This window comes from Ammodytes marinus (genome assembly GCF_949987685.1).
Source record: "Ammodytes marinus genome assembly, chromosome: 4".
NCBI classification, from domain to species: Eukaryota; Metazoa; Chordata; class Actinopteri; order Uranoscopiformes; family Ammodytidae; genus Ammodytes; species Ammodytes marinus.
This window is the reverse complement of record NC_137233.1, coordinates 148394-168557: the sequence shown is the minus strand read 5'-3', so window position 1 is coordinate 168557 and position 20164 is coordinate 148394. Positions and strand designations below refer to the sequence as shown.

Sequence of the window (20164 nt, the reverse complement as noted above, 5' to 3'; positions counted from 1 at the left end):
GCCGAAAGCAAATACCGCGAGCTGTTTATTAATAAGTAGTAAATGGTGAAAAGGATTTAAGAAGCGACAGCTAGCTAGCCTAACGTTTGTGAATAAATGAGTTATGTTCCCATTGAACAAGCGCTATTGTCCTAGTGGTCTGGGTCAATGTAGTATTAACACAGTTAGGCATTACAGTGGCAGTAATCCACAAGGGCTTTATTTTTAACATTTTGCCAGTCCCATTTACTAGCTAACACTCTGCTGGCTCACACCTAGTGTGCTGGGCCATTTGACCTCAAATCACTTGTTACCTCCATTACGAATAATAAACAATGAATCAGGGTTGGAATCCAGCCGGGTCGTTCTCTGCATGTCATTCCCCTCTCTCTCTGTCTGTCTGTCTGTCTGTCTGTCTGTCTGTCTGTTAATATAATAATATAATTAATATATTTATGGATTTATATAACATTTGTTTAAAACAAGACACATTTGTGTGTGGATCGGAAATGTGTTTGTGAAACTTTTTATTATAGATGGATTTATTTTACATTTATATATGACGGTTTTCATTTGTGTGTGCATTGAAATGTATTTGTGAGAAGAGAGTCATTTATATATAAATCACAAAATACAAGTGTGAATCCTTCTCTGTGCATTCATTAACATTGAGACTGATCTAAGGCCATACAGTAAGGAGCTGCTTAGCCATTGCTAATTGAAGGTGCTATCTGATGGTGCATGAAACCGCCATCCGCTGTCTGCGTCGACCATGATGTTGCTTAAAGACGTCACTGGACAGAACTAATGAGTAGGCTACGAGAGGGGTTTCTGAATATTATTATTTTTTGGTAGCTACTGTAAATATTTTAAATTATAAATGTTTTCAAGAAAAAAACATATAGCCTATTGTATAAGAAAAGACCATTAAACATTTTTTTTTTTTTTTCATGAATCTGATTGGGTGGGCCTGTACCAACCAGGCCCACCCGTGGATCAGCCCCTGCTTCACCTACATATAGCTGAATGGCTATTATGACAGTTTTGCCAAATATTACAGTGAAAAAACTCTCAACTGCAGCTTTAAGACATAATAAAAACCTGTAAATAATATTATATAATATGATAATAATAATTTTTTATTCATGAGATTAAAAATGCTGTATCTAAATATTTTCTGTAAAAACGTAGGAAACAAATATGTTGTAAAAATGAAATAAAGATTTTAACTCTCTCTCTATCCAACAGCTAGATCTTTGGTTTTTAACGAGATGCAAATGTACAATTAATTGGTTAGATATTGCCAAATTTCCGTAGGCCTATAGATACATTCAAACATTCTGGGGAAAATACATTGCACAGAAAAATAGCTCCTCATCATTAGGCTAATCAACTGGCAAAGTTTCATGATGATATCTATAAGTTAAAATGTTACCCCGTTCACCTGCAGTGTCTCGACTTTGACCACTGGGTGGTAGTAATGCGCTCAGCGTCTACACTGACGGAAGTCTACATGAAGGAGAATAATCTGGTTAGGAGCTGCGCATGCGCGATATTTTCTCACAACATTGGAAGATTCAGCAGACGACGCAAGCCTCTTCGCCGTCTCATCTTTATTTATCAGGTTGGTAATGTTTCTAAACCTCACCGTGATTGTTGTAGTTTGTTAACGAATGTTGAGAGATCGTTTTAGTTTAAGGTAATATAGTGAAATGAGCGGAGTTTGTCTTACTTTCACTAAAGTGTAGCTGCAAAGAAACAAACATGGCGCCGGTGTTGCACCGAAAGCTGTCTCCCGCGTTTACTGTTTACTGTGATGGCTCTTTCCCGCTACATTGTACCGTCAACTCGCCTCTGGTACAGGTACTGTTGTATAGGTCGTTTTCTACACAAGATAGGGGTCGTTATTATCTTTCAAACTCCCAGCAGGACATGTAGCCTACAGTATTAGCCTCAGCTTGACTTACACACAGCAGAGTCTCAGAGCTACACCGCCCATATCTGGAGTGAACTTTTACTAAAGGCTCCTGCTCTTTCATACGTAATCACTAAACCGTGTCGCCAAGGTTCTTCTCTGTATGTTCTGGGTTTGTCTTTTATTTTTATCTTTTGTGCGTGAGTGGAAATCAAAGATGTCCATGTTCAGGTCCAAACTTTTCCCTTTACTTAACGTCTGTTTGCATCACTGTTCTTGCGGTGGACATGGGGATATTAAAACAGGCTCCAGTGTCAGTAAACCATAACCGACAGTGTGAGCTAAAGAATGAAAAATAACAAGCAGACATTTCATTTCATTTTCATTTAACTTTTATTTATCCTCGAGAGACCAATTGAGGGGTGGCCCTCATTTTCAATGACGTCGTTCATATGCTGGACTGCATCTTACTGTTTAAGTGTTTTGGTTAATCCATCTATCATATTAGTGTAGTCAAGGGTGAACTACTAAGCCCCATTTGTTTGATCAGTAAAGTATCTTCTGTGTTCATCATGTAGGAACTGGCAAAATATTTATGGGGTTATATCTTGTTTCTTGTTTAGACGATTTTTAGAAAAATGTGTTGGTTTGTAAGCGCTAAGGGAGCATGTTTAAATAAAACCTTAACTTTTAAATGTATTTTATTTCATGTTTCTATGTGCTACACAGGCTTAGATATTAAGGTTTTGGTAGACTTTACAATTCATACTATTTTTTCAGAAAACCCTCAGGCATTAAAGCTGCAGTGGATAATTTCAGCCGTTGGGATCCCAACGGCTGTTTTCGCAACGCTCTACCTGCTGCAGCTCCTCCCTCTGAACGACAGCTAAGCGCGTTCATGTTGCACCCAACGCACCTAGTGTCTCCCCCCCATCCCCGATATATTTATTCCCCTAATCAACCTTGGCCGACCCGACACAACAGCGATCATGTCCGCACAAAAACAACAACAACACGGCCAACAATTGTGCCAAAAGACAAATTAACAGCAACTAAACGGAACAAATAGCCTTAAAACAGCATTGCAGATTCACACAAACAGCAAGGGAGCACCATACCAAACACATTTACAGCACCATTGTGTGCACGGCAGTACAAAATAAAGGCAAGTATCCTACATTACCCTACCTGGCTGTGACGGGACCGTGGCTAGCGTAGATACACCGGTGCTTCGTTGTACTTTTCGTGAAAGTTCCCCGGACATAGCAGTTATGTTTCGGTTCATTATGGAGGTGGTGGCTGCACACAACCGGAGTGGAGCGTGCCGGTTGTAGCTTCGCTGGAGACGGGGAAGCCAGTTGGACGGCGCCGGGGGTTAGCAGCAGTCTAGCCGGCCAGCAGGTGAACACTGTCGGGTAGCGGTGTAGCAGGGAGGCGGCGTAGATAAACACCGGTGCTTCGTTGTACTTTTCGTGAAAGTTCCCCGGACTTAGCAGTTATGTTTCGGTTCATTATGGAGGTGGTGGCTGCACACAACCGGGTGAGTTAACTAATGCTATCCGACCGGTGCTAACTTGGTTTATCAGCTAAAGCACAGCCAAAGGAAGCCCATTCTCCTGGCTCACTTTCCACACGTCTTCCCCGAGCGGCTTCATACAGCAACAGCCGCCCGACTACATTTCCTCCTCGGTGTTTCTCAGTCTCTGTGTACACACTGTCCTCCCACCGTGTTAGTTGTTGGTATCCGGGAATGGTAAATTGAGGGTTCGTTGCATAGATAGTACAGTATAGATAGTTTGTTGGTGAAGACATTGCTAATGAACGTCTCCTGTTAGCTCCTGCTAACAGCAAAGTGATGAAAAAATATTTTCAGACCACTTCACCTACATATAGCTGAATGGCTATTATGACAGTTTTGCCAAATATTACAGTGAAAAAATTATCCACTGCAGCTTTAAGGACATGCACCTAGATTGCCATAGTCATCAATGGGTTTAGTAAAAATACAGTTTTTAAGTCAAACTCTTACCATCACCGCAAATGGGCTGTGAAATTAGCCTTTCCCATGTACATAGTAAATAGAAAGCTTTGAACATTATCCTTACATGGTTTGTTTTTATAAAGTCAAAGTCAAACATTATTTCTACAGCACATTTAAAAACAACATCAGTTGACCAAAGTGCTGTACAAGATACAATACAAAATAACATATAAGATACATGAAAAAAGTAAGAAGTCTCATTTTCATTACGAAAAATTATTGTTTATATGTTTTAAGGGTATTTTAATGGCTTACCTTTCACTATCTGTGTGGCTTTGGTCCTCCCACAGGCATACTTCTTTGCTACTTCCGAGTCAGGAAACATGTCCTTCACTGACTTATTTATTTCGTCAGTAAAGCTCAGAGGAATGTTATTCTTTGCCACCAACATTGCCATTTTTGTTTCGGCATCTATGACTGCATCTGGTCTCCCTTTCCCCAGCAGACCAACGATGCTTGGCTGAGACTCTGAAGCATCTACTGCCTTCTTATGTTTGTCTGTATTAGCATGATGTTTGATATCCGTCCGACCGCCGTGCTCCACGGAAAAATCCGCCCGGCAAACTTTACAATAGGCATATCCAGTACCTTTAAGACTTTACAATAGGCATATCCAGTACCTTTAAAACTTTACAATAGGCATATCCAGTACCTTTAAAACTTTACAATAGGCATATCCAGTACCTTTAAAACTTTACAATAGGCATATCCAGTACCTTTAAAACTTTACAATAGGCATATCCAGTACCTTTAAAACTTTACAATAGGCATATGCAATACCTTTAAAACTTTACAATAGGCATATCCAGTACCTTTAAAACTTTACAATAGGCATATCCAGTACCTTTAAAACTTTACAATAGGCATATATCCAGTACCTTTAAAACTTTACAATAGGCATAATATCCAGTACCTTTAAAACTTTACAATAGGCATAATATCCAGTACCTTTAAAACTTTACAATAGGCATATGCAATACCTTTAAAACTTTACAATAGGCATATCCAATACCTTTAAAACTTTACAATAGGCATATCCAATACCTTTAAAACTTTACAATAGGCATATCCAGTACCTTTAAAACTTTACAATAGGCATATCCAGTACCTTTAAAACTTTACAATAGGCATAATATCCAGTACCTTTAAAACTTTACAATAGGCATATCCAGTACCTTTAAAACTTTACAATAGGCATATCCAGTACCTTTAAAACTTTACAATAGGCATATCCAGTACCTTTAAAACTTTACAATAGGCATATCCAGTACCTTTTAAAACTTTACAATAGGCATATCCAGTACCTTTAAAACTTTACAATAGGCATATCCAGTACCTTTAAAACTTTACAATAGGCATATCCAGTACCTTTAAAACTTTACAATAGGCATATATCCAGTACCTTTAAAACTTTACAATAGGCATATCCAGTACCTTTAAAACTTTACAATAGGCATATCCAGTACCTTTAAAACTTTACAATAGGCATATCCAGTACCTTTAAAACTTTACAATAGGCATATATCCAGTACCTTTAAAACTTTACAATAGGCATATCCAGTACCTTTAAAACTTTACAATAGGCATATCCAGTACCTTTAAAACTTTACAATAGGCATATATCCAGTACCTTTAAAACTTTACAATAGGCATATATCCAGTACCTTTAAAACTTTACAATAGGCATATCCAGTACCTTTAAAACTTTACAATAGGCATATCCAGTACCTTTAAAACTTTACAATAGGCATATCCAGTACCTTTAAAACTTTACAATAGGCATATCCAGTACCTTTAAAACTTTACAATAGGCATATCCAGTACCTTTAAAACTTTACAATAGGCATATCCAGTACCTTTAAGACTTTACAATAGGCATATCCAGTACCTTTAAAACTTTACAATAGGCATATCCAGTACCTTTAAAACTTTACAATAGGCATATCCAGTACCTTTAAAACTTTACAATAGGCATATATCCAGTACCTTTAAAACTTTACAATAGGCATATGCAATACCTTTAAAACTTTACAATAGGCATATCCAGTACCTTTAAAACTTTACAATAGGCATATCCAGTACCTTTAAAACTTTACAATAGGCATATCCAGTACCTTTAAAACTTTACAACAGGCATATCCAGTACCTTTAAAACTTTACAATAGGCATATCCAGTACCTTTGAAACTTTACAATAGGCATATCCAGTACCTTTAAAACTTTCCAATAGGTATATCCAGTACCTTTAAAACTTTACAATAGGCATATCCAGTACCTTTAAAACTTTACAATAGGCATATATCCAGTACCTTTAAAACTTTACAATAGGCATATGCAATACCTTTAAAACTTTACAATAGGCATATATCCAGTACCTTTAAGACTTTACAATAGGCATATCCAGTACCTTTAAAACTTGTTGTAAGAAAAGCGAACTCCGACTTCCATTCTTCATTGAATTTACAGGCGTATTTTTTCCTTTTCGGCTCCATTCTCTCGTCTTCCTTGTTCTCTTTTAAAATACTATTAAGTTTATTCACGAGCGCGGGTAGAAAGAATAAACAGAAGAATACTACTGTCAGAGAGACGTCTCTGATTGGTTGAGCCCGCTGTTACCACAGAGACGTTTGCTGCGGCGGCAAACGTCTCTGTGGTAACAGTGGGCTCAACCAATCAATAACGTTTTCTATCACAAAATGGTGGTCGTTATTTTATTTTTTTCATTCAAACTTTCATATTTGTTACACCCTGTCTAGACCTTTACACTCATCCCAAGACAGTTTCTAGTCCATTTTTGTTTTCTATTTTCTTTCTGTACATAGGCTGTGCATTTGTATATCCGTTGTTTGTATATTTGTCTAAGCGAATAACGCTTGTATTCCTGGTGGGGCCTCTTGGACCAGATCAATATGTAAAATAAGAAACGCTTCTTAAAGGTCCCATATTATGCTAAATGCACTTTATAAATGTGTTCTAACATATCCATGGGTGCACGGTGTGCCTAGAGACTGCCAAAATATTTTAAAAAATAACAATCTCTCCTTTTCTCACTCGCCCCCTTTCTGAAACCCCCTCCCCTCCCCCCCAATATACTCCAGTCAGAATTCTCCCCTTTTCTGACCTCACAAACTGGAAAGCCAGAAGCTTCCACTGTGCAGCCCACACCCCTATTTCTTATTGTTCCACGGCCCTGACAGACAGAGGGCGAGGCGTATCTGGCTTCGCTTCCAGACAGGGGGCGGGGGGAGCTCAAAGATTGTATATTTACGAGGGGAGCTGCAGCTCTTTTTAAAAAAATAGGCCATTGTGAGATTAGCTGAACATCAGCATAGTTTTCATTTCATTTCATTTTTATTTTTGTTTTTGTGTCCTGCACTCAAAGTGCCCAACCCTCATGGGTTTATAGGACACCATCACATACTACATTACAATCAAAATACAGAATATTGTACAGCTGGGTCTCTGAACAACATACTTCTTCTTCTCTCCCAGGCTTTACAGAGAAAGGTTGCAACATAAAAGGTTCCCTTTTTAAAACACAACTCAAGTTTTTCATAGTCGTCGAACCAAAAGAAATCAGCATAAATGGAAGACATCGTAGTAAACAATACATCCCTCAAATCATCATAGTACAATAAATTATCTGAAAGTTTTTTTCAGCAAACAATTAAAGAAAAACTTATTAGGGACTACTAAGACCATATAATATCTGGTGTATAATAGAACCGAAAAGTGTATAATATGGGAGCTTTAATGTTTTATCTGGAAAAATTAAAGGTTAAATAAAAAATAGATACAAAGCCCCATTTGTTTGATTTGTAGAAGATTTTCTGTGTTCAACGTGTAAGCTGAAATAAGTTTTATGGGGTTCTATCTTATTTCTTGTTTTGAGTTGTGCTCCATACTTTTGAAGTATTTCCGCTATGTTTTCATTTTCTTTTCAATTGAAATATTTCATGTCACTGTTTTTCGTCCTCTCCTGACTTTAATCAGTTAAGCTTTTGGCTTGTAGCCGCTCGTAGCCCTTAGCTTTACAATGGAATGATGTAGAGAGTGATTGTGGTGGCGTTAATGGACAAGCGCTTTACTTTAACCTGACTGTACATTTAAACTGGGCGCGTGAAGGCACTTTCAAGTCGCTAACAACAAAAATGCCTGTTTCAAGGGCTGCACTACCATCGCACCAACACGTGTCTGAGTCAATCTTGTAGCCTACCGATCACATGCTGAACGACCTCAGATCAATCATTCTAACCAACAGGCCACCAGGGGAGGCAGAGCCTGTAACACTCTGTAGCTTCTACCAACACAGCCAGTGGTGCTGACAGACCTACACACACTGCTAAGGCATTTATTATAAACCTTTGCACGTTACACAGAATCTTTTTCCCTGTAAGAAAGGTAAAGAAACTAATATCGTTACTATTTTAGATACCCCAGTATACAGTGTTACCGTCCAACCCTAGGTTTAGCCCTACGAACCACGTCAACTGGCTCATATCTACCAAAGGAGCAGTGTCTCTACTCTGATCTCGGGATGACTAAGCTTCTTTCCCTCTCTGAGGGAGACGCCAGCCACGCTCCTGAGAAAACTCATTTATCTACCCATCAAAAACTCTTTCCTGTCTAATCTTTCTTTCCTTTATTTCAGGATAACTGTTTGTGGGTTCTTCATCCTGGTACCTGTATAACCTGTCGACACGCCACACACCAAAGGTGAGTTTGATTAAAAAGAATCATTCAATCTCAGAGAAGTGAATACAGGAGGAAGGGGAGCCATGCCTAACTCTTCTGTCTGTTTCAGCTGCTCTCTGAGACAAAATGGCTTCCAGATCTGATGATGATCTCTGCTGTCCGATCTGTAGAGACATCTTTAGAAATCCAGTTCTTCTGTCTTGCAGCCACAGCCTCTGTAAAGAATGTCTGTCTGAATGGTGGAGAGGGAAGTCAGAACGCCAGTGTCCAGTCTGCAAGGCGGTGTCTTCAAAGAACCAACCTCCTTGTAACCTGGCTTTGAAGAACCTGTGTGAGGCCTTCTTAATGGAGAGAGATGAGCAAGCTTCAGAGGCTCTCTGCAGTCTGCACTCTGAGAAACTCAAACTCTTCTGTCTGGACCATCAGCAGCCAGTTTGTCTGATCTGTAGAGATTCAGAGAAACACAGCGGCCACAGATTCAAACCCATCGCTGATGTTTCGCGACAACACAAGAAGGAACTTCTGGAATCTCTGGAGCCCTTAAAAGAGAAGTTAAAGCTTTTTGAAGAAGTAAAAGTGAAGTCTGATCAAACAGCAGACCACATAAAGGTCCAGGCCCGACGCACAGAGACACAGATCAAGGATCAGTTTAAGAAGCTTCACCAGTTTCTAGAAGAGGAAGAGGAGGCCAGGATGGCTGCACTGAGGGAGGAAGAGGAGCAGAAGAGTCAGATGATGAAGGAGAAGATGGAGACTCTGAGCAGAGAGATAGCAGCTCTTTCAGACACAGTCAGAACCACAGAGGAGCAGCTGAAAGCTGAACATGTCTCATTCCTGCTCAACTACAAGGCTGCAGTGGAAAGAGTCCAGCAGCGCCCCCTGCCAGATGATCCACAGCTGCTCTCAGGAGCTCTGATAGACGAGGCCAAACATGTGGGCAACCTGACCTTCCACATCTGGAACAAGATGAAGGACATGGTCTCCTACACTCCTCTGGTTCTGGACCCAAACACTGCTGGTGATATGCTCATCCTGTCTGAAGATCTGACCAGTGTGAAATCAGGAGAAGACATACAGCAGCTTCCTGATAATCCAGAGAGGTTCGATAGTTTCCCCTGTGTCCTGAGCTCTGAGGGCTTTGACTCAGGGACTCACAGCTGGGACGTCCAGTTTGGAGACGGTGAAGTCTGGATGCTGGGTGTGATAACAGAGTCTGTTATACAGAAGGGAGTCATACTGACTGGAACATGGGGATTAGGGTTCCATAAGGGTGAATACATAGCACGTTCACCACACAGTCGAAAAACTGTTGTCCCATTGAAGGAGAATCTCCAGAGGATCAGAGTGAATCTGGACTGGGACAGAGGGAAACTGTCCTTCTCTGATCCTGACACTAACACACACATACACACCATCACACACACTTTCACTGAGAGGATGTTTCCATACTTTTTGACTGCTGAAGTGAAGATATTACCAGTTAAGGTCTGTGTGACAGTGGGACGGAGGTCTTGCGGAAGTCTTCAAGTAGCTCAGTAAGCAACTCCAGTGACCTTGGTATGGTACACCAAGGTTCGATTCCCATTCAGGGCAAGTCCAGTGAGGGTCCTTAGGTCCTAATGAGCTTAGAATAAGCCCTGTATAGCAACATAGAAATACTGCAACATTACGGCGGCAGCTAAAGGAAAAGCGCAGATTTCACTTCATTTTCTGCACCTCAACCTCTGCTGTGGGAAGAAAGAAAGGGGGCAAAGTAAGTCGATTGATTTGTCGACTCGCAGGCGGACGGTAGGCAGCTCTGCCAACGGAGCGAGAGTGCGCCCGCTTGTTGCTCCGCCTGTCAAAACGCACACGCATCGGTTGTCCACTGGCCTTTCATTAAAAAATATATTTTATATTAGGTTTATTATATTGAGTCTTAAATAAACACTGCTTTCATTACGTCTCTAAGCGCGCATTTCAATGAACCATGATGTAGTCTACAAAAAGATACTGAACTGTGATTGGCCCTGCATATGATTTTACTGGCCCTGGGCCAGCGGGCCGTTGGTTATGTCGAACCCTGATTGAATAAAAACAAACTCACTCCCATGCTTTTTTGGCTTCATAATTTATTTTTTGTTAAACATTTTCTAACTGCATATTCTACATTTTACCAGCTCAGTTTGTAGTGGAGAAAACGGGTGGGTGTTTGATCCGCTGTTTAATTATCCTTTTAGTTTACATGCACAGCATACAAAACCAGGGAAAAGAACAATAGTCTGCTAAAGCATGTATTCCACTTGTCATGATACGTTAATCTGCCATTACGACCCGCGAATCGCGGCAGTTAATTAGCGTGCATAAATTATAATGCACTGCGAGGGTGGTCATAAATAAGAAAAGTCATGCGCTCCAGCTGACTGACGTCACCGCCGCTATTACTACCCCTCATTGGCTTTAAATAACAGTAACACAAATCTTACTAACAATATAAGGAAATAATAATCACTGTCCCTTATTAACTTGTGGGCATTTTCTTCATCTGCTTCATTTTATCTTTTATCCACGGTCCTGAAAATACGGTAGACAAGTGGCATAATCAATTCAACGACCCTCATTTATCAACCGTGCGTAGACCAGAAAAGTGGGTGTACGCACATTTCCACGCAAACCTCGGCATTTATCAATATGGACGTGAGCGTAGGATACGCTCAAATCCCACGCCAGCTCTCAGCTCGTGTACGCAGGTTTGTAAACAGCATGGACTCGCAGTGCAGGCTGTGCCGGGTAGCCGATGACTTTGTTGGCCAATTATTAGAAGGTAATACAAATGCAGTGTTTGCTCAGACCGAAATAAAGATATTAATCACTTAAAATTGTGCAGCTTATGGTGTGCAACTGAGTAGGAGAGCTGATTCAATAGTGCACACACCGGCCACTTAGGAGCGCTGCATGGGACTGCGTAAGGGCAGTTGTCTCCGTCTGGAGCAGCTGGGGGGACACTGAGGCACGGGGGCTGCATTCATTCAAAATGTTAGCCTAAGTATTAAATATGTAGTAGGCCTACACTGCTCTTTATGATAAAAAATACACGGCACAACATTCAGTTTAACATTTTAGTCATTTGACACACTTTTTAGATGTTAGTTCCTCTTTTAATGTGTCATTGATCGCTTAAAGCGGCAACGAGTAACATTTAAATATCTTTTGAACAGCCTAATTTTTCCTCTGATAATCATAAATTACCTTTAACAGCAAACGAGACCATCAGTGCAAAGAAAGACGTTTTTATATAGTTTTTATTACTGCATTTGATCTGGTCGTACACCCAGTCCGATTTTCGGTTCACGCGTGCATGCTCTATGGTCACATATCCGTATTGGTCGCAGATTTCAGTGTGGCGCAGGAACGTGAATTGAAAAGCCTATCACTCCAGGTGAGGGAAGGGGAGCGGGAGACCAGATCCCAATTCACCAGATGTGGGACAAAGACTACGTTTGTGCGGGACAATGCGGGACAAAGTGCCGTTTTTTTAGCAAAATAAACTCGTGTCACCACCGGTAATGCCAGAGACACGGCTTTCTAAATTAAAAAAACACTATCTTTAGATCAGCGTGCAGCAGTTAAGTTAGCTACTGTTAAACAAATAGAGCATTAAGGCTGCGGCTTCACATTAAAAGCATTTCACTGGCTTCACATTAGCATTTCACTTGACAAACGTGAGTTGGCTTTTATTTTGAAGTAACAGGAAAGTGAACGTTGAAGCACTGCAGGCAGCACCTTCACAGAGCCACTGAGCCCAGCAGCCCGATACACACACACAGACAAACACACACACAGACAAACGGAGACTGCTGTCTCCTGACAGCTATCGGATAAATGCCAGATTATAAAACACGCATTTAAAAAGGGGGGCTCACTTTCAATAACAATGCGGGACAACGTCTCAATTTGCGGGACGTGTGAAAAGTAATGGAAATGCGATCTGGTCATCCTAGAAGGGGAGCGGGAGCCTTGTTTGAGACAGTTATTTGTCGTCATAATGACTGATAACGGGGCTGAACCATCAAAGAAAAAAAAATAAAATGCAATGAAGAAAAGCTCAAAGGGAGAGTGATAGGCGGGCGGGAGGGCGTTGCCAAGCAACGTATACACAATTTCACGCAGCGAACCTAGACTGCAGTGTTTACTCCTAAATGAATGAGCGGTAGCCTACTAAAACAAAGTTTACTTTGCCTCACCAGCATCATCAGATGACCATTATTCATCTGAAATAGTCATTATTTACAACAACATAAACACATTACCTCATCGTGATCCATAACTAACTGCCGTCTCTCGTTCATTCGCTTTGTGTGGGGACTGGGGACACATACTCGTTCAGCTCCGTGAGAGGTGACAATGGATCAACTCATTGCAATCAGGTCAGGTGTAGTTGATGCTGTGTCACTAACCACTCTCACCGAGCCGAAAAGAGTCCGGTGCCCTCACACTTTCAACACACGGACACGCACTATATTGCTTCCTGATTATTTGAATCTTGAGGCCCTGCACGAGCTAGAAAACAGCTTCACGACAGCTGGCGTCGTAAAAATACTACCGCTTTTGTTCAAAGGTGTCGCCAACGTGCCGACTTACTCGTTGTACCTTTAAGCGAGCGATTTATTTTCACTGTTAACCGGCACGTTTTTCCGATCTGCTGGTGGAGCAGGACAGTGGGCGCTCTCACAGCTGATCGTTGCCGGGTCAGCTTGTGCAGCTGACGGCCGGGCTGACCACTCGTGCCAAGCGCATGCTGTCATACAGTACAACGCAAAATGTGTTATTTTTAGTTTTTAAAACCCTTTTGAGTAGTGCTATCTAAAAGGGCCAATACATTCTAATCATTCAAATCTCTGCAGACGTGTATTTCTTTTATGGGGACCATTATCGGACAGATGGTGCGTCTTTTTCTCCTCTACCACTATAAATATTATGCCCGCACCCCTAGTTGGTTGGAGATACTGTTTGATAAATCCCACGCGATACCTGGCGTAGGGAGGTATTTGCGCCAGAATCTGCACCAGTTTCCACGCAAGTTTGATAAATGAGGGCCAGTAAGTGTAAAACATGTTTGTTCCGATATTGTAGGCTACCCTCCGGTTCCGTCATTTAGGGCTTTGCATAAAAATAATCAATCAAATGTCTTTTTGAGGTAAGAGAACGTTTCATTTATAATTCGGCAAACAAACTCCATGGAACTCTCATTTGTAGGTTGGCTCTTCCATTCCGGACATAATTGATTGGCGGACACTTGTGTCAAACGTAGGGCTGAGCCAACATCGATGCAGACTCGGTGATCGAGGGCTTTATAACCCACTTACACTCGAGGCTCGGTGGTTTGGGACGACACTCAATATGGCGGGCCCTCCCCGCGAACGCGCAAATGGAGGGATAGTGGATAGGGAGAGGGTGTAGGGGGTGGATCTAGATTGGGCCTAAATGTCTTGAGCCAGTGGTGGATGAGGCCAAAGAACACCTTAACTTGACACTGCAGCTTCAAAAAGTTAGTACTTTTCAGAATTCAATGTTTCTACTGTGATGCTCACAAACGTGTGTAAAGGTGATTTCTGGGTCTAAGTTTGGTCAATACTTTGAGACAGTATCTGTATTTTCTTTTACATTTTGAGAATACTGTCATTTTTATGAGTAATCTGTTTTTGAACAAGAATGATTGTTTACGCTACTGCAGATGTTTGATTGGCGTTGTGAGATCAATCTGTCTGCTGAATCACTGTGTTGTAAAACCTGTTTCTGTACAGTGCACAAGGAAAGCATTCACTGTGCTTCACTTTTACACATTTCATTATGTTACAGTCTGGAATAACGCTATTAAATCATTTTTTTTTAGCACAATTCAGACAAGGTAATTCAAAGTGCTTTACAGGGGCATAAAATACATGAAGATTAGACATTAGTCATTACATTTAAGACATAATAAAAACCTGTAAATAATATTATATAATATAATAATAATATTTTTTTATTCATGAGATGAAAAAAGGCTGTGTCAAAATCTTCTGTTAAAACGTAGGACACAAATATGTTATAAAATGAAATAAATATTTGAACTCTGGCTCTATCCAACAGCTAGATCTTTGGTTTTTAACGAGATGCAAATTGACCCATAATTGGTTAAATATTATCAAAGTTTCATGATATCTATAAGTTAAAATGTTACCCCGTTCACCTGCAGTGTCTCGACTTTGACCACTGGGTGGTAGTAATGCGCCCAGCGTCTACACTGACGGAAGTCCATATGAAGGAGAAGAAGAATCTGGTTAGGAGCTGCGCATGCGCGATATGTTCTCACAACATTGCAAGATTCAGCAGACAACGCAAGCCTCTTCGCCGTCTCATCTTTATTTATCAGGTTGGTAATGTTTCTAAACCTCACCGTGATTGTTGTAGTTTGTTAACGAATGTTGAGAGATCGTTTTAGTTTAAGGTAATATAGTGAAATGAGCGGCGTTTGTCTTACTTTCACGAAAGTGTAGTAAAGAAACTAACATGGCGCCGACTCCCGCGTTTACTGTTTACTGTTATGGCTCTTTCCCGCTACATTGTACCGTCAACTCGCCTCTGGTACAGGTACTGTTGTATATGTCGTTTTCTACAAAAGATAGTGGTCGTTATTATCTTTCAAACTCCCAGCAGGACATGTAGCCTACAGTATTAGCCTCAGCTTGACTTACACACAGCAGAGTCTCAGAGCTACACCGCCCATATCTGGAGTGAACTTTTACTAAAGGCTCCTGCTCTTTCATACGTAATCACTAAACCGTGTCGCCAAGGTTCTTATCTGTATGTTCTGGGTTTGTCTTTTATTTTTATCTTTTGTGCGTGAGTGGAAATCAAAGATGTCCATGTTCAGGTCCAAACTTTTCCCTTTACTTAACGTCTGTTTGCATCACTGTTCCTGCGGTGGACATGGGGATATTAAAACAGGCTCCAGTGTCAGTAAACCATAACCGACAGTGTGAGCTAAAGAATGAAAAATAACAAGCAGACATATGCTGGACTGAAACTTACTGTTTAAAAGTGTTTTGGTTAATCCATCTATCATATAAGTGTAGTTAAGGGTGAACTACTAAGCCCCATTTGTTTGATCAGTAAAGTATCTTCTGTGTTCATCATGTATGCTAAAATGAAATGTAGGAACTGGCAAAAGATTTATGGGGTTATATCTTGTTTCTTGTTTTGAGTTGTGCTCCATACTTTAGAAGTATTTCTTGTTGTTTTCTCTTTCAGTTTCTTTTCAATTGCAGTATTTCAAGTCACTGTTTTTGGTCCCTCCCCCGACTAACCGTCTACTTGTGTTTTGAGGCGTGTTGCAGCTCCTCTCAGACGAGCCTATTGTCTTCCTCCTTACCTTGTTAACATATCAGAACCAACTACTTAGACCCCGTTTCCACCTGGCATTAACATGTGGTTTTTGTGATCCGATCACATGAATACAGCTCTAACTACAGGTGAGAACACTCTCAAGACGCATTGAGATCGGATCACAAAAACCACATTCGGAGGTGGTTTACGTCGCTTGTGTCGCTTGTATCCACATTCATTTGGTAGTGGAAACACGAATGTGACTCTGTCCACTTTAGGGACCTCCTATTCAACTGCCACCCCCTGCCTGAGCGGAAATACGTTGAAAATGCATCACTGGCGTTCATGCAGCTTTTATAGACGCCTCATGAACGAGTTGCAAATGACAAGTTTACTCCTCTGTTTTCATTTCACTGCGTAAATCTGAAAACACGGAAATCGCTGCTATTGACGGGAGAGCTGCAGGGCAACTACTTCCTGTTCTTATCTGCTTAAGAATAAAAGTCAACTCGCGTTTGGCTAGTAACATGCTTTTAATGTGAAGGCGCACAGGAAATATTCTGTTCGCATAAACAGTAGCCTATCTTAACTGCATGCAGAAAGCCGCCCGTGTAGCCTACTGGTGGTGGTGACAAGAGTGTAGCAGACGTTAGAAAAGCCGCCCGGCAAACACACATCTTTCACCAGCCAAAGAGGCGTAATAACTTACTCGCCTAAGAGTTTTTACTTTTATATACTATCTATGATATGTCCCGCATTTGGCGAGAGCCCGCTAAGCAGTGTTGTGCATCGCGCCTCCTTGTCTAAATGAGACGGTAGCATATCTCGTCAACCTAGACTGGTATTATCTTCGCATGTAATGCATTTTAATAGCAAATGCGATTAAAACTGTGGCACTGTACAGCCCTGTATGTTTACATGTTTGAACCCCACCGGTTAAAAACACCAATGCAAACGGAAATGATGAACGTGTTGATTTAAATACAGCGCGGGTAAATGGAATCCGATCACAAGTAGACAGAGAAGTCACATTTGAAAATACAAGTGGGAACACACGGACTGAGAGCTGTCCACTTGTAACCAGATTCAAAAAGTCAGATGTTAATGCCAGGTGGAAACAGGGTCTTAGTTAGAGCTCACTCAGGCCCTGTTCTCACGGCAACACGAAACGGTGCAAACGCGGAAAAATTCCTGCGGTTGCACTATATCATGTCCATGATAACAGCAAACGCAGGCATGAAACCGCAAATTTTTGAGATCTACTCCCAGGGAGGATTTTTTGGAAAACACAACGGTTTTGGTTTCATGTGAACACCGAAAACATTTCCCCTGGTAACGCTGACGTCACGGCTCCACCCTCACACATGCGCATTGCGTTTGGAGATAAATGGGCATGCGCCGTCTTTGTAGGTCCATGTGCGCCAGTTGGAAAACAACAACAACAATGGCGGATCACCGAGCTGTATTCGCTGTGCTGTTGCTGATTTTGTTATCGCGCCTACAATCGCTCCGACAACAAAATATGGAATGGCTGCACCAATGCTGTGAACAGCGGACACGGAATATACACATGGGCCGAATTCTCAATCCACCTATACGTCGGAGGAGGGCAACGAAAAGGCGCTTTTGGACAAGACCTGGGAGAACAAGCCAGTGGTGGGATGACTTTGTGGATGGCATTGTTGACGACAGTGAATGGATGGAAAACTTTCGAATGTCCAAGGCCAGCCTCGTTGCTCTGAGCGAAGAACTTTGTCCTTACATCGAAGGGGAAACTACGAACATGAGAACACCGGTTGGAGTCCTTAAAAAGGTGGCGTGCACATTGTATTATTTAAGCGACGAAGGAAGACTACGCAAAACTGCTAATGCGTTCGGCTTGGCGCGACCGACTGTGTCTCTTATTGTAAGGCGAACTTGTGCAGCCATCTACGTCCACCTTGGTCCAAAATACATGAAGCTGCCTTTTACTGAGCCCGAGGCCGAGGTGCTAGTATCCGGATTTGAACGTGCTCATGGTATGCCTCAGTGTTTAGGAGCCGTTGATGGAACACACATCGAAATTAAGCAGCCATCTCATGGCTCTGTGAACTACATAAACAGGAAGGGGAAATTTTCCCTGAATGTCCAAGCTGTGTGCGACTACCAGTACAGGTTTATGGATATCAATTTGATGTGGCCTGGGAGTGTTCATGACGCACGAGTCTTTGCCAATTCAAATGTGAATACCTATTTCAAGACTGGAAAGATCCCTGCACTAGAAAAGCAGATTGTTGATGACGAGGAGGCCATACCCATTTTTCTACTCGGAGACCCTGCCTACCCGCTAATGCCTTACCTGATGAAGGAATATGCTAGTGGTGGATCTACTCCTCAAGAACAGTATTTTGGACTTTGTCTGTGTAGAGCCCGCATGGTGATTGAGTGTGCGTTTGGTCACCTGAAGGCCAGGTTTGCATGCCTGAGGCGGCCTATGGACATAAACCTTGATGACTTGCCACATGTAATAGGTGCCTGTTTTGTTCTTCACAATTTTTGTGAGGCTAATAAGGAGGCTGTGGATGAACACAGGGTTTTGGGAGCAATACAGTGTGATCAAGATTACCAGCCCCCAGCACAGAGCAACAACTATCTGACCGGCTGTAACGAGGGTGGTGGCAAGAGAGTCAGAAGAATCCTCACCAGGTTCCTGGACCCTTAAGAGTTATGAGTCTGCAAAAACAGCAACATAATTGCGTTTCTTTTTTTCTAAGGTTATGGTGAATATTGTGATTTTGTTATTATTGAACACATGACATCTATAACAATTTGAATGTTATTTGTGTGGATTTTTTTGAAATGTTGAAAACACTGCAACATCCAAACTTGTTTTCATTTGGAGAAAAAATAAAGATTTTCAAATGAGCATCTGAAGCATCAGTCTTTTCTTCCCAATATCATTTTAAAAGCAAGACATATCCTGGGAAAACTGCAATATTGATGCCAGAGGGGCAATGCATATACTCACTTTTATACTAGTACTGTTTAAAAGACACGAGTACTTTACTTTCAATGAGAAATGTCCTTGTTACTCCACTAAATCTATTATGTAAGTTACTGGTTACTTTAATTTAAAACATTTTGCACATGAAAATGAGGTTAAGCAATATTGTATATTAACCAACAGTATAGGCCTACGTGCACATGAAATCCATTGAAGTTAGTCAATGTAAATGTAATCTAATGTAATGGGACATTATATCTAGTACTCAAAGTAATATCAGTGAGAGTATTGACTTTAAGTACATTTTCCCTGATTACTTATTTTCACTCAGGTAACATTTAAGTATTTCTACTCTATACTTGTAAAATCATATTGACAGGTGCCTTTTGCCTGTCAATATGGATCCTTGTGTACAGATAGCCTATGTTACATGTCTCAACTTTTTCACCATTTACTTTCCAGTGGATTGCAGCATCATATATTTTTATTTTGTATATATTTTTTAGCTGTAATAAGTGGTATTTTAGGTACAATTTCCTGATCACTCCAGAACCTTCGATTGACCTCTTTACTGTGTGAATGGCTTGTACTTGAGCTGCACTTTTGAGAGAATGGGGAGAGACATCCACAGGACAGTTAGCACATACTTCTGCCCAGCCTGAACAGTTATGACACATTTTTATCCATTGAGATGTTGATGTTAGTACCAGGTGGTTTATGTGATCTCAAGTGCAGTTTTTCAAATGTAGAAAGGCAAACGAGAGTGGTCATTCACACACTGTCCAGCATCCCAGACTACTTGATCTGATTCCAATCTACAAAATCCGGTTTTGGAACAGTAGTGTGTGGAGCATTTACTGACCCAACTCAGTGCAAAACAGTTTAATCCAGTTTAAAGTTAGATATCCCCATGTGCTGCTATTCCAGGACAGTAAACATGAGGTGGTTTATGAAGGCAGTTGATTATTTTTTGTAGGTCAGGTTATTGTTGCAGGTGTAATTAATGCCCTGCAGTTTTCTTTTATTAAACACCTGGTATATATATCAGTGGTTAAGATACATCTGTGTCGAGGGTGAAATAAAATGTACCAACTTGTTCCAATTTTTTTATTGAAAGGATCACTTTTTACAAAGAAGCATCTGCAGCATCAGTCTCTAAATATATGTACGTGAAAAATAGTTACACTTTTACAACAGTGCATATT

The 20164-nt window shown here is 41.0% G+C and overlaps 2 protein-coding genes across 2 annotated transcripts; both read left to right on the top strand.

The window, feature by feature from the left end:
• The first annotated feature begins 1524 nt into the window (after positions 1–1524).
• On the top strand, positions 1525–10688 carry LOC307250026 (zinc-binding protein A33-like). Its single transcript, XM_080026955.1, has 3 exons — positions 1525–1603; positions 8586–8650; positions 8739–10688. Exon 3 carries the CDS (start codon positions 8756–8758, stop codon positions 10166–10168), a length of 1413 nt encoding a protein of 470 aa, XP_079883081.1. The 5' UTR covers positions 1525–1603; positions 8586–8650; positions 8739–8755; the 3' UTR covers positions 10169–10688.
• Positions 10689–17546: 6858 nt separating this feature from the next.
• Positions 17547–18677, top strand: LOC307249153 (putative nuclease HARBI1; the record flags this gene model as incomplete). The annotated part of the gene is made up of 1 exon (XM_080025789.1): positions 17547–18677. One exon carries the CDS (start codon positions 17547–17549, stop codon positions 18675–18677), a length of 1131 nt encoding a protein of 376 aa, XP_079881915.1.
• Between the last annotated feature and the right edge of the window lie 1487 nt (positions 18678–20164).